Source organism: Salvelinus fontinalis, chromosome 35, assembly GCF_029448725.1.
Source record: "Salvelinus fontinalis isolate EN_2023a chromosome 35, ASM2944872v1, whole genome shotgun sequence".
In the NCBI taxonomy this organism is placed as follows: domain Eukaryota; kingdom Metazoa; phylum Chordata; class Actinopteri; order Salmoniformes; family Salmonidae; genus Salvelinus; species Salvelinus fontinalis.
The window spans coordinates 25,443,389-25,458,457 of record NC_074699.1 but is presented as its reverse complement, the minus strand read 5'-3'; the positions used below and the strand labels follow the sequence as shown (position 1 = coordinate 25,458,457).

Genomic DNA, 15,069 nt, shown 5'->3' with positions numbered 1-15,069 from the left:
CCCAAAGCGCAGGGGCCATTTCATTTCTCAAAAGTGGAATGATTTATAGATGTAAAATGAGTGGATATTACAATTATTTAATAGAGGCTGAAGTGAAGCAAAGATGAATGGAATGTAACAGTCTGCCTCTCCCTCTCTCTGCTATTCCCTCCCTCCCTTCTTCTCTTCTTCTCTCAGGGGATGGTTTACTCAGCAGAGTACATTAAGAAGAAACTGGAGCAGGAAATGATCTTGTCACAAGCCTTTGGAAGAGATTTGGTACATGAGTGATGAACATGTGGATATGTCTCAGTGTGGAGTGTGGAAGAAAGGATTTGTGTATATTAGTTGAAATGTAATACGTTTGCCTAACTAACACTTTCATGGGAACAGAGCATTAGAAGAAATATAAGATTTTGTTGAAGTGTGTGTGTGTGTGTGTGTGTGTGTGTGTGTGTGTGTGTGTGTGTGTGTGTGTGTGTGTACAAGTATAATTCTAATCTGTGTAGAAAGGATTTGTGTATATTGGTTGAAATGTAATACATGTTTACGTAACTTACACTTTCATGGGAACAGAGCATTAGAAGAGTGCGTGTGTACAAGTCTAAACCTAATGTTTTTCTCAGGGTAAGGGAACCATGCACTACGGGCTGGTGATAGTGGGACACTCCCTTGGTGCCGGTACTGCAGCCATTCTGTCCTTCCTGCTCCGCCCCCAGTACCCCACACTGCAGTGCTACTCCTACTCTCCACCAGGTGGCCTTCTGAGGTAACTATGTCCTTCATCATGTCATCTAACTATATGGTAGATGTAGTTGCTTGTAGCCACTTGTAGCTATTGCAACAGGACAGAAAGCACCAAGACCTACTTGGATCAAGAACTTTGCATCAGACATCCATATCCAATTGCTTGTATAGGCTGGAATTGCATTGGGAACTAAATTACAGATAGTACACTAAACACGCACACTGAAACGTCTCGCCTTCAACAGTCATAAGATCACTGTGTAACATGTCCATGTGTGTTTTTCAGTAGATATTAGGCTCTATTATGGGGCTTGTTTTTTTTTTACCTTGTGGCAAAGCTGAATAACCTCTATAAAGCGGCCAGTCCCCTCCAAACTGGATTTGCAATATAAATCATGGTGAAAGAGATTGTGTGACCATATGACATGTTCCAGTGCTCTGCCAGTCCAGTGCTGTTCTGAGAAGGTCATTTGTGTTTAGATTCTAGATTCTAGATTATCTGTGCTGATCAGATGAGGTAGAGGCCTTTTGTCAAGTCCTCCAGTTTCTAGGTTATAGCATAAAGCAGGGAACTCAGAAGCACCATCTCTGTATACACCAGTGTTTTCTGTGCTGAGATCTTCTTCATATTTGTCAGTCGTGACTCGTGATCTAGCATGTTTGTCAGTCGTGACTCGTGATCTAGCATGTTTGTCAGTCGTGACTCGTGATCTAGCATGTTTGTCTCTGATCTCATCTATTGATATTGTGACACCAATGTCGATCCCTTTTATGACACCAATGTCGATATCTTGGATGCTTTTTATCGAAGGGCAACTCATCGCGGGTCTTGATTCCTCCACACATCGACGTTTGCTGTGGAGAGACGTTGAATTATTTATCCAGTTGGAATGAGATCAGACTCATGATTTTTGTGCGTGGAAAACATCTGGTTGGAAATTCAGCAGCAACAGTTTGTGGTGATGGAGGGAAAGAGAAGAGTACACATCACACTCTGACCCGCTCTTCCCTTTTTCACATCCTCTTTCACTTTTTGTGTGTCTGACAAGCATTTCGCTACACCCGCAGTAACATCTGCTAAATATGTGTATGTGACCAATAAAATTAGATTCGATTTGACTCTCCTCGTCATTTTGTTTCTACAGTGAGGATGCCATGGAGTACTCCAAAGAGTTTATCACCTCTGTCGTTTTGGGAAAGGACCTTGTCCCAAGGTATGTCATCTATGTAGAAACCCCACCTATTTCAAGTATCATATCTGTCATGGTGTACAGCTGTACTCATTTCTCTCCTGTTTGTCTCTCATAGGATTGGTCTCTCTCAGTTGGAGGGGTTTCGGCGCCACCTGCTGGAAGTCTTACAGAAGAGCGACAAGCCAAAGGTAGCGCATGTACAGTTGAAGTCGGAAGTTTACATACACTTAGGTTGGAGTCATTAAAACTTGTTTTTCAACCACTCCACAGATTTCTTATTAACAAACTATAGTTTTGGCAAGTCGGTTAGGACATCTACTTTGTGCATGACACAAGTCATTTTTCCAATAATTGTTTACAGACAGATTATTTCACTTATAATTCACTGTATCACAATTCCAGTGGGTCAGAAGTTTACATACACTAACTTGACTGTGCCTTTAAACAGCTTGGAAAGTTCCAGAAAATGATGTCATGGCTTTAGAAGCTTCTGATAGGCTAATTGACATCATTTGAGTCAATTGAAGGTGTACCTGTGGATGCATTTCAAGGCCTACCTTCAAACTCAGTGCCTCTTTGCTTGACATCATGGGAAAATCAAAGAAATCAGCCAAGATCTCTGAAAATAAATTGTAGACCTCCACAAGTCTGGTTCATCCTTGGGAGCCATTTCCAAACGCCTGAATGTACCACGTTCATCTGTACAAACAATAGTACGCAAGTATAAACACCATGGGACCACACAGCCGTCATACCGCTCAGGAAGGAGACGCGTTCTGTCTCCTAGAGATGAACGTACTGTGGTGCGAAAAGTACAAATCAATCCCAGAACAACAGCAAAGGACCTTGTGAAGATGCTGGAGGAAATCGGTACAAAAGTATCTATATCCACAGTAAAACTAATCCTATATCGACGTAACCTGAAAGGCCGCTCAGCAAGGAAGAAGCCACTGCTCCAAAACCGCCATAAAAAAGCCAGACTACGGTTTGCAACTACACATGGGGACAAAGATCGTACTTTTTGGAGAAATGTCCTCTAGTCTGATGAAACAAAAATAGAACTGTTTGGCCATAATTGACCATCATTATGTTTGGAGGAAAAAGGGGGAGGCTTGCAAGCCGAAGAACATCATCCCAACAGTGAAGCACGGGGTAGGCAGCATCATGTTGCGGGGGTGCTTTGCTGTAGGAGGGACTGGTGCACTTCTCAAAATAGATGGCATCATGAGGTAGGAAAATTATGTGGATATATTGAAGCAACATCTCAAGACATCTGTCAGGAAGTTAAAGCTTGGTCGCAAATGGGTCTTCCAAATGGACAATGACCCCAAGCATACTTCCAAAGTTGTGGCAAAATGGCTTAAGGACAACCAAGTCAAGGTATTGGAGTGGCCATCACAAAACCATGACCTCAATCCAATAAAAAATGTGTGGGCAGAACTGAAAAAGCGTGTGCGAGCAAGGAGGCATACAAACCTGACTCAGTTACACCAGCTCTGTCAGGAAGAACGGGCCAAAATTCACCCAACTGATTGTGGGAAGCTTGTGGAAGGCTACCCAAAACGTTTGACCCAAATTAAACAATTTAAAGACAATGCTACCAAATACTAATTACATTTACATTTACATTTTAGTCATTTAGCAGACGCTCTTATCCAGAGCGACTTACAGTAGAGTGCATACATTGTATTACATTTTTTACATTTCATTACAATTTACATACTGAGACAAGGATATCCCTACCGGCCAAACCCTCCCAAACCCTCCCTAACCCGGACGACGCTATGCCAATTGTGCGTCGCCCCACGGACCTCCCGGTTGCGGCCGGCTGCGACAGAGGCTGGGCGCGAACCCAGAGACTCTGGTGGCGCAGCTAGCACTGCGATGCAGTGCCCTAGACCACTGCGCCACCCGGGAGGCATGGCGCAGATCCTAACTGACCTAAGACAGGGAATTTTTACTCGGATTAAATGTCAAGAATTGTCAAAAACGGAGTTTAAATGTATTTGGGTAAGGTGTATGTAAACTTCCGACTTCAACTGTATTTCCAATTAGATAGCAAAGTGTGTGTGTGTGGTCAAGCTCTGTATATTCTACAGAAAGGAAGCTTCAACACTGTGCTGTAACCGCTATCAGTATAGGTTGTAACTGTTGATATCTCCCTGCCAGTGGAGGATCATTGCAGGGGGCACTAAGTGCATTCCTAAGTCCGAGCTGCCTGTGGACGACGGCCCTCAGCCCCAGGCAGCCCCCGTGCCCCCCAGCAGCCGTCTCTGGCTGCACCCCAGTGATCTCAGCATCGCCCTGTCAGCCTCCACCCCCCTCTACCCCCCGGGCAAGGTCATCCACGTGGTCCACAACCACCCCTCAGAGACATGGTAAGAGCCCTGGCATTACAATGATGGCACAAGAAAGTTTATTAGTCACATGCACAGGGTCACAGATGTCATTTCAGGGTACTGTGGAATCCTCTTTATATAGTAGTAATAAAAAGTCAAATAATAGAATAGAAAAAGATCACAGGACGGCATATACTGTATATAGACACATAATTACAGCTAGTTTTAAATTCTATACAGCTGCAGCAGTTAAAAGTAGTTAAGTGTGTAAACAACGATAATTCTCCATAGAGTGACGAGTGAGTAACAAGGATAATGTCCGTTGAGGGGGAGGTAGGGGCGGGCGGATAAATGTCAGTTGAGGGGGAGGTAAAATGAAGTCTGTGGGGCAGGAGAGGGACAGCGGGAGCAGGTAGCTGCCTAGTGGTGGCTATTCAGCAGCCTGATGGTCTGGGGGTAGAAGCTATTGGCCAGTCTGTCAGTTTTTACCATGATGCTCCTATATTGAGTGTTGAAATTGGGGAGAACAGGCCGTGGCTCGGGTGGCTGAGGTCCATGATGACCTTCTTGGCCTTCCTGCGACACCTTGTGTTGGAAGTGTCCTGGAGGGCAGGCAGTGTGCACCCGATGGTGTGTTTGGCCGAGTATACCACCCTCTGTAGAGCCTTGCAGTCAGCGGCAGAGTTGATACAATCCAACAGTATGCTCTCGATGGTGCTCCTGTTGGACACTGTGAGGGCCCTCGGGGACAGGCCAAATTTCTTCAGCATCCTGAGGTTGAAGAGTCACTGTCATGCCTTCCCCCACCAGGGGGAAATTTGTTTGGTCATGTGCTTAAAAAGACTTTACATAAAACATGAAAACACAGAAACTACACAAAATAATTAATTCAGAGTGTTATAGCTACACGTTTAAAGTGAAAATACAATATGCTGTACACTGGAGGGACCAACAGACTATTATACAGCCTAATGGCTGTTGAAATGAAAAGGTCCTCATATCTATCTGTTTTGAGTGAAGGGGATGAGTAGTGTCCTGTAAAATGCTTTCAACTTTTAGGAGGATGAGTTTTTGTGTGCAGGTTGGTGGCTGATTCTTGATCTATACCAATTATCCTTCCCGCCGTCTTATGCGCTGAAGCTTCTTCACCGCGGTGTCCGTGTGGTTTGACCATTTCAATTCCTTGGAGATGCTTACGCTGAGGAACTTTGTTTTTGGCCGTCTCCAGGGCGGCCCTGTTGATGAGGATGGGAGCGTGCCCAGCCTGGTTCCTCCTGAAGTCCACAATCAGCTCCTTTGTTTTGCTTACTTTGAGTGAGAGGTTGTTTACCTGGCACCACGCCGTAAGAATGCCTACCTCCTCTCTGTAGACCGTCTTGTCATGGTTGGTAATAAGGCCTACTACTGTTGTGTCGTCAGTGAACTTGATGAGGGAGTTGGAACTGTGTGAGGCCACCCAGTCTTGGGTATACAGGGAGTACAGTAGGGGACTGAGGACCCCCTTGTGTGGCTCCCGTGTTGAGGATCAGTGTGAAGGAGGTGATGTTGCCTACCTTCACCACCTGGGGGCGGCCCGTCAGGAAGTCCAGGACCCAGTTGCATAGGGAGGAGTTCAGTCCCAAGGCTGAGAGCTTTGTGGTGAGCTTAGCGGTATTGTAGTTGATGAACAGCATCCTCACATGCATTCCTTTCGTCCAAGTGGGTGAGGACAGTGTATACTACCAATCAGTTTAGTACACATCTAGTGTGACATGTTTTATGCTAATTTTATAGAAACTGTACTAGTGAAAAGGCTGGATTTACTCAGACATTACTTTTGGTATAAATGTGCATGCATACATCATTTTGCTAAGTATATAATTTAGCATGCCCCTCTGTGCGTAGCTGTGGACAGGAGGAGCCCACCTACTCAGCTCTCTGGGGGGATAACAAGTCTTTCAACGAGGTCATCATCTCCCCTGCCATGCTAAACGAGCACATGCCTCACATGGTGATGGAGGGACTCAACAAGGTCTGTGAATATAATAGATACACTGTCCATGTCTGTCTGGGTTTCCTTTGTGTTGGATGGGTGGAGGTTTCCTGTAGATAAAATGAGAGTGTAGGGGTGCTGGTCAGATGCTCTGTTGGGGAAGGTGGCAGAATAAGGTAGCGGGGCACTGGTGAAATGCACTGAGGGAAATATCAATAAATAAAACATTGTTCATACACTGAGTTGGCAGGTGACGACACTGGATGAATGTTCGATGTGTTTGTGGGTTTCTGTCTGTAAAAGCTTTCCTAACAATTGTATGTTTTCAATGAATAGTTAGAACTAACCTCATGTTTTCTTGTGCTGTAGCTGGAGAAGGGTGCTGTTCACTGACGGTGTGCTGAATGTTCTGTCTGGGCTGCTCCACAGGCACTACATGCTTATGCTATACTGAGGTTACTCTGATGGAACTGCATTGGTGTTGGAGTGTGTCTGCTGTGTGTTGGGTATTGGTGTAAGCATGGTGTTGTGTGATTGAAACTGCAGTGGTGTGTTTGTATGTTTGTGTGATACTTATGATGTCTCTGCAGGTACTGGAACCATTTGGTCTCAGTTCTGAGCAGGCAGGTGCAGAGCCAATGGAGATGGAGGATGAGGGCCAACCAGCCAGCACTGTGGTGGTCATAACCTCTGAAACAGAGCTGCCCTCTACACCTCTGCTTTCAGATACCTCCTCTAACGCCCACAAAGACTCACTCTCCACCTCCCCTCTTTCAGATACCACCTCTAACCCCCACAAATACTCACACTCTACCTCTCCTCTTTCAGATAGCTCTTCTGATACCAAGAAAGACCCACACTGTTTCTCTCCTGTTTCAAATACATATTCTGATACCCACAAATACCTTTCCTGTCCCTGTTCTCTTTCAGATTGTCCCTCTACTGCCAAAATAGAGCTGCCATCTACCCCTCTTAGAGATACCCCATCTGTTTCCCAAACACACTCTACCCCTCCTCTTATAGGTAGTCTTTCCCCCACTGAACCATCAAATACCTCCCCCCAAATAGACCAAACTTCTATCTCCCACATTGACCAACCCGCCGTCTCCCACATTGACCAACCCGCCGTCTCCCACATTGACCAACCCGCCGTCTCCCACATTGACCAACCCGCCGTCTCCCACATTGACCAACCCGCCGTCTCCCACATTGACCAACCCGCCGTCTCCCACATTGACCAACCCGCCGTCTCCCACATTGACCAACCCGCCGTCTCCCACATTGACCAACCCGCCGTCTCCCACATTGACCAACCCGCCGTCTCCCAATTATCGAATGGCCCCTCTACTCAGGAAACGGACTTGTTCTCCACACCTCTGTCACACCCACTCTCTTTTCCTCAAGCATCAAGTACCCCCCAAACAGACCTACCCTTTCCCCCACAATCATGACAGACAGACCCCCTCCTCTTACAGGTGTACCCTGCAGTACCCTTCCACCAAGCCCCTCTGAACCTGTACTATCCAATACCCCTTCATCTCTCCAAGTAGACTCTTCAAATACACCATCCACCACCCCCACACAACCTATCCCAAATCCTCTGGTTTAACATTACAGCCTCTACTTCTCCTTTCCAGCTCACAGTCCTCCTCTGTTTCTTCAGTCTTACAAACTCTGTCTTGCTCTTAGCTCTTTGCTTTAGCTTCAAATTGTTCGGATTGAGAAACCACCACACAACCTACTTACTAACTAACACACGCTTTTCTCTAGATGCAGTGAGGTTTCCATGGTTACTCCCATTTTTCCAACACTAACCCCCTCCTTATTATTCCTTGTGGCCTCCTACTGTTCCTAATTGGCAGCTCAAGGTGTCCTGAGTAAGGAGGATGTGCTAAGTGTCTCTGAGTCCTCTGATTCCCCCACAGTTGGCATGATGGCACAAACAGACCGGCAACCAGGCTACTGTAGACCGTGTGGTCACATCAAATAGATTCCAATGGTCTGGTTTTATATTAGAGTAGCCTGTTACCTGACAGTGATGACTACTTGTACAGATTGACCGGCCTGAAATAACCTCCCACCATTCAGACCAGTTCACTTTATATTAGTGAGATGATGGAGCACTGAGCTAGCCCTCGTTTATGCTCAATTCATTGATATAATTAGACAAAAGATGAATTGACCTAATAATATATCTCAATGGGTTCGTTACAAAGAGGGAGGACGTGCTGGTCTATTAGTCATGGTCAGTGCTTGACTTGGGCAGGAGCTGAATACCTGCACCTCACATTTTCTACTGCTTGAGCTCCTTTTCCTAGATCAAGCACCTAAATGTAAACAGTACCAGCACTCAAAATGAGTGCCAGCACCTATTTCAGTCCAAATCAAGCACTGGTCATGGAGGCAGAACAGTACTTCCCTGGTACTGTTCTGCGCTGTGGGAGAGCACTCTGAGCACTGTTGGAGATGCACCTAATGGTTGATGTGTTTTACAGTATTTGATCTTGGTGGCTTTGTTTCTGATTGTGTCCCCTATGGTGCTGCTGGGGTGTTGGGGATGTGCCTTTTTCTATTGTTGTTGCTATGGAAATATTAAGGTCATGCTGCTTCCTGCCTTATTGATCTTTCGCCTCGTTCTCAGTATGTGCTTTGTTATATACAGAAAAGTACTATACTTCATTTCGTTTTTTATAAGCTGATTGACAGCCATCATTAGCTGACTGTTTTTACTCACATTCCTCTCTGTCCATCTCTTCCTGTTACACATAGCTTTCATACCAATACCATGCATGTTTGTTCAATGTTAACTCCCATTATAATTTATTTTCATGTTTCATTATAGCCATTTGTCATTTTCATGTTGTAATGTTGTATTCCATGTCACAATGTGTTTATAAAAAAAGCATGGCTTGTGATCCACATGTTTTCATATTTATTCATGATATTGTATGTTTTTGAATCATGCTTTTTTAAATTTTGTGTTTTAACTCATTAAAGACAAATAACATATTTACCTGTGTGGTGACGTGATTACCATGAGTGTGTAGTAACCGTTGTCTGTGCTCTCTCTGTGTGGTGACGTGATTACCATGAGTGTAGTAACTGTTCTCTGTGTTCTCTCTGTGTGGTAATGTGATTACCATGAGTGTAGTAACTGTTGTCTGTGTTCTCTCTGTGTGGTAATGTGATTACCATGAGTGTAGTAACCGTTGTCTGTGCTCTCTCTGCTCTCCTTTTCTTTTTCATCAGTTTAGATGAATAACTTACTTAGGGTGTACACACCACACATACATCTGCGTAGGCCTACATTGTATGGACTACTTGTGCAGCAACATGTAAGGTGAAAGTCTGAGATTTGTATCCAGGGGTATAGTGCATGACTTTGGTTTCTACTCAGGTTTGGTGTTTGCCTGTGCTATCCAGGTTTGTTCAGTATTCAAGTACCATGCTTAAACAAATGAGGGTGGATGGACTTAGTGTTTCTGACCTTCATCTTTCCCTTCACTTGACACAGTGTTGACTCGTCTCAATGCCTTGTTTTCAATAATCTTAACATTCACCTTTTCCTGTACTAGTCTACCTGTCAATCCATTGTTCTTGCTGATGTCAATTACATATTACAGGCAATTCCAGTTCTACAGCACTTAAACTCTCCTTACTGATCACCTTAGTTCACTGTTACTGCTCTCCCTCCTTCAGTCCTTCCAGAGCCTCCAAATCAGTCAATAATGTCTACAATGCTGGTAGCAGTAAATTGACTGCTCCTCCTATCGTGTTATTGACAGGTGCTGGAGAACTATAACAAAGGGAAGACAGCCCTGCTTTCAGCTGCTAAGGTAATGGTGAGCCCAACCGAGGTGGACCTGAACCCAGAGACCATCTTCATGGCAGCCGCCCCGCCTCCTGCCTCCCAACAACCCACCCCAACCACACAACACCGCAGGAACAGCAGTGTTCGGTTAGTCCACTGGGATATGGGTGGAGCTTTGGGAGGGTCTGGGCAGAGACTAGAAAAATGTATGACTGACTGACTATTATAAAAAATCTCATGCATGTGTACAGGTAACTGCCCAAATAATGGAAACACTTATTAAGGATACAAAGTATATTGAAGCAGGTGCTTCCACAAGTGTGGTTCCTGAGTCAATTAAGCAATTACATCCCATCATGCTTAGGGTCATGTCTAAAAATGCTGGGCAGGCTGTTATTTTTTACATTTTAGCTACCATGGCTCTGCCCCCATAGGATGACAATACCCCTATCCACTGAATGGTGGATGAGCATGAAATTCATTATGTTGCATCCCTCCAATAGAGTTCCAGTCACGTGTGGAATCTATACCACGGTGCATTGAAGCTGTTCTGGCTTGTGGTGGCCCTACAACCTATTAAGACACTTTATGTTGGTGTTTCCTTTATTTTGGCCATAGAATGAATGAATGTATGTTATGTGCAAGAGTCTGCAAGAATGTACCTAGTCCTTCAAGGTTTGTTCTTCTATGTGTTCAGATAGAAGTAAAGCATGACAGCATTAACTCTGCCACTACCTTTCTCCCATGCACGCTCCTTGCTCTCTGACCCACAGTCATTGGTCTGACTCCAGATCAGTGGCAACGTATGGTAGTACACAGTCCGCCCCCCTCTAGTTTAGCCGCTGTAGAACAGAAGTAGTCTAGTGGCCTGTTAGTGATTGTGAAGTGTGACCTTAACCCTTTATCCCTCTCTCCTACCCCTCTGTGCTCCAACCCCTCTCCTCTATCACTCTATCATCTCTACTCTCTATAATACCCCCCTTTCTTTATTCACATCCATCTTATATTATTCCTACCGTATTCTACTTTTTTCTTACTTGACCCCTTACCATTTCTGCCTCCAATTTATTTCCTCCCTCCCTCCCTCTTTCCTTTGCTCTCATCCTCTTTCCCACCTTTCCTCCTTTCAGTTCTTGTGCTCGCTCTGAGATTTCACTCGATGGCTTTGCGGAGTGCCCCCCTCCCCCAGTGCCAGTGGTTCTGCGGGGGGCCAGGGAGCGCCTTACCGTGGAGCTGAGGGACCGCCACGCCCCCCTGGCCGTGATGGAGAGCCTGTCAGACGCCGAGTCCCTCTACAGCCTGGACTCCCGACGTTCCTCAGCTGCACTCAGGGGCTCGCCCATGCTGGGGTGCCTCCCCTTCCAACTGAATGCACCTATCCCTGAGGAGAACCCCTCTCTCAGCTCCCGCACTGAGCTGCTGGCTGCCGACTGCCTCTACCAGGCCACCCCAGAGCACGAGCTGGGAGAGGCAGGACCTTACTTCACTCCTCTGGGATCCGGCTCCACCCCAGACTACCCCATGCGGCTCTCCCCTTCCACCCCGCGCTATAGTGGCCACCACTCCCCAGCACCACTGGCCCAGAGTGTCATAGGTCAGCCTTTCACACAAAAAGAGCCTTGTGCCGCCCCTTGCCATCAAATGCCTGGCATTTACAGCCCAGGCAGCACCCCTAATGCTCCCCTCAGCCCACGGATCAGCCATGGGGAGGAGGAGGGAGTAGAGGCAGAAGGATGGGAAACAGAGACAGGAGAGTCACAGCCCTCCTCCTCCACTCCTCCAGCCCAGCTGTCCAACGGCAACCCTAGTCAGGCAGTGCTGGAGTTTGCACAGTACCTGGACTCTCTCTTCAGGCTGGATGGCAGTGGCTCACCGCCTCTGGAGTTGTCTGACGGGGAGTCTGAGTCCGGTCGGGGGTCGTATGGTCAGGGAGAGGGGCCAGGGGAAGGACAGAAGGGGGACGATACACAGCTTCTGGCTCGGGCCACAATGGAGCCTAACCTGGTCCCCAAGCCCCCGCGTACCTTTGCTGGATCTGCTGACCCTTCCTCTGGCATCTCCCTCTCACCCTCATTCCCTCTCTCTTCCTCTGGTGAGATCAATGACCTCTCTCCCGCCGACGGAGCATCTCTTCCCACGCACTCACTACGAACCTCCACTCCCTGTCCCTACCCTGAAGAAAACACACTGGCGTCTATGGTATAGTGGCCCACTCAGTCCCTCCATGACTCTTTCTCTCTCCTCTTTCCTTATTCCGTTGCTGCATCTATCTGAAGTATCACTGAACATGCATGCGATGGAATGCAATCTGCTATGCTGTTACAGTACCTTACAAAGACATGACAGACCATAATGAATAAGACTGAGATGAAAAACTATTGTTCCATTTTCAGGTGTCAAAAGCTGTGTAAAGCATTTTCACTACTATTGTAATAATACATTTGAATCTCTGTCTGCATGCCAGGGGCCTGTTCTGCTTTGGGGTGAATAGCCTCACCACTGACTGTCATTCCAACACACACTATCTCACATCAACACATGGTAGCATTACAGCCCTGCAGTGACGTGACTTTATCAAATGGGAGACAACTGAACAGGGGGAGGGAGGAGTTAGACACTAGGTGGGGTTTTCATTGGCACATAATCACAATTAACTTACCCACCTCCTTCATCAGCTCCTAAAGCTTATTCATCTTTAATATCAGGAAAGTTAAAAAACGGAGACAGATGCTGAACAATAGAGAGGAGAGAGAGAAGACGTTTTGTTTCTCAGGTCTATCAGGAAATGACAGTGTGGAAGAGAAGGAGTGTAGATCATAGAGAATTTATGTGTCTTAAAACAGTGATTGTGACAAATGTTAAGAATGTGGTTTTGGTCTTTGGTTGTCTTTTATAGCATGAGGAACGTAGTATTCATTTTTTAACAGAAATCACTCGTCCGTCAGTAACTCTTACTAACATACGGACCATCTCACACACATCAAAATGCACAATTTGCCCCTTTTTCACAAAAATGTATTGCCAAATGTATTTATAAGATGTGATATTGTTTATGTTTGTGAGATACTGTAAAATGTACACTTTGACAAAACAAAGATACAGGTTTCAAGTTTAACTCCGAGAGGGAGAAGATACATTTTGGTATCGCTCCCTTTAATAGCCAATCAGTCTATTCCCGTTCAAACTGTGTTAAACCACCCTGGAGAGGATGAGGAAGCTATCCCTACAACACTGCCATGGCACATATCTCCCAAAACATGTCTCTCTCCAAGTGTTTGTACCAAGCCAATTATGCTATAAAAAAACATGAGATGCACTGTAGGAGATTGTTCCTCTTAAAGGGGTCTTGCTGAGGTACACAATTATGTCAATGACTTCTAAGTCTTTGGTTCCCTTTAAACTGGTTCATATCAAGCATATTGAGGTTGAACTGTACAGGTTGTAGTGCCCACTTTCACTACATTTTACTAAAACGTGGCAAACATATTTCATATCAGTTGTATTAGTTGGATCAAACATACTACATTATTTATTACTGTTGTTTCTTACTATTATTGATGTTATTATTATCCTTATTATTACTCCTGTAACAGTTTGGTTTGCGTTCTATGAGTTCGCTTTCAGTTGCTGGGAAAGGCTGGTGAATTTCAGCCGACTCTCTCAAAATAAGGGAATATCTCTGTGGGAAAATATCTCTGTCCAAGTGAAAAAGTACTGGGTGTCAACATTACAGGAGGTGGGTGTCAACATCACAGGAGGTTGGTGGCACCTTAATTGGAGAGGAGGAGGTCGTGGTAATAGCTGGAGCGGAATTAGCAGAATGGTATTAAAAACATGGTTTCTATGTGTTTGATTCCATTCGCTCTGTTCCAGCCATTATCATGAGCCTTTCTCCACTCAGCAGCCTCCACTAGCTGCCATGGTGATGGCAGAAAGACAGACTCTATAATAGGAAGTGGGGTCATTACAGTGACCTATGATACAATACATCCATTATGAAGGGGTCACTGTGGTGACCTATAGAAGCTGTACTCTTAGAAATGGCTTTGCTGTGGTGTCACTCAACAGGCCTCACTCTGTGGCCAGATTACAGTTTGACACCACACATATCCATGCTCTCACAGCAGTCTCTACTTTGCCAGCACAGTGTTGAACAACCAGTGTGAAATAGCTTTGCTGCAGTGGGTCACGGCCCAGTGTAGGCTATATCAGCACCACCATAGGAAGATGCCACATTCCCTTTTCACCATGACATGTACAGCAGTGTCTTCTTTGTCCTTATTTATATGCAGATGTTTTGTTTCCCGTCTTTGTAAAAAAAAAAAAAAAAAGATTAAATGAAAAATAGAATAACGTAGAAAATGACTGTATTACGATAACAGGTATATTACAAATCTATATCAATATTGACATATATAGAAAAAGTACAAATGTATGGGGGAAAAAAATGAATATATTTAGTGAGAAAGATCTATATGACAGATTATTGGCAGAATTGAACAAAATTGATAACTGATTTAGAAATTGGTCTGTGTTGACAGATAAATAATTCAAAGATGTCTTGTCCATGTTTACCTGGTTTGCTACCCTTCCCTTCCTGTCCCAGATTGAGAATGTATTTAACCCCCGCCACCCCTCACTGCCCTGCCTGTAATGGAATAAAGCAAGACCAATTTTAAAGAAAATTACTTGAACTTTAAAAAAAAAAATGTAATTTCTATTTGCTAACCTCTCAACAAGCTGCATATTTTTAGCTAGATAGGCCTACCATAATGGTGGTTGTGCGTGGGAGAATAGTGAGAAAACATTGGTAGCAACCTACATAACAGCCCAAATGTCAGCTGGCTTTAGTTTGAAATGATCTAGGCCCTATCTGGATGTCTGACATTATGCTTCTGTTGATTACACATTCAAGTAAATATTCGCATGTCAATTATAAAGTCATATTTTGTTAATTGTAAACCAATGGACCCAGTATATAGCTATTTCATGCCAGGTTATAGCTATCCATTCACAAGTCAAGTTAGA

At 45.0% G+C, this 15,069-nt stretch overlaps 1 protein-coding gene across 3 annotated transcripts in view; it reads left to right on the top strand.

The window, feature by feature from the left end:
- LOC129834611 (diacylglycerol lipase-alpha-like) overlaps positions 1–14,729 on the top strand; it is a 49,555-nt gene extending 34,826 nt beyond the window's left edge. For 2 of the 3 annotated variants that reach the window (XM_055899772.1, XM_055899773.1), the window contains 8 exons: positions 178–258; positions 606–748; positions 1,872–1,940; positions 2,035–2,107; positions 4,089–4,297; positions 6,143–6,269; positions 10,016–10,188; positions 11,172–14,729. In XM_055899772.1, coding sequence (XP_055755747.1) covers positions 178–258; positions 606–748; positions 1,872–1,940; positions 2,035–2,107; positions 4,089–4,297; positions 6,143–6,269; positions 10,016–10,188; positions 11,172–12,246 — 1,950 coding nt within the window. In that variant the 3' untranslated portion in view covers positions 12,247–14,729. The other variant, XM_055899774.1, reaches the window with a different exon arrangement.
- Positions 14,730–15,069: the final 340 nt, after the last annotated feature.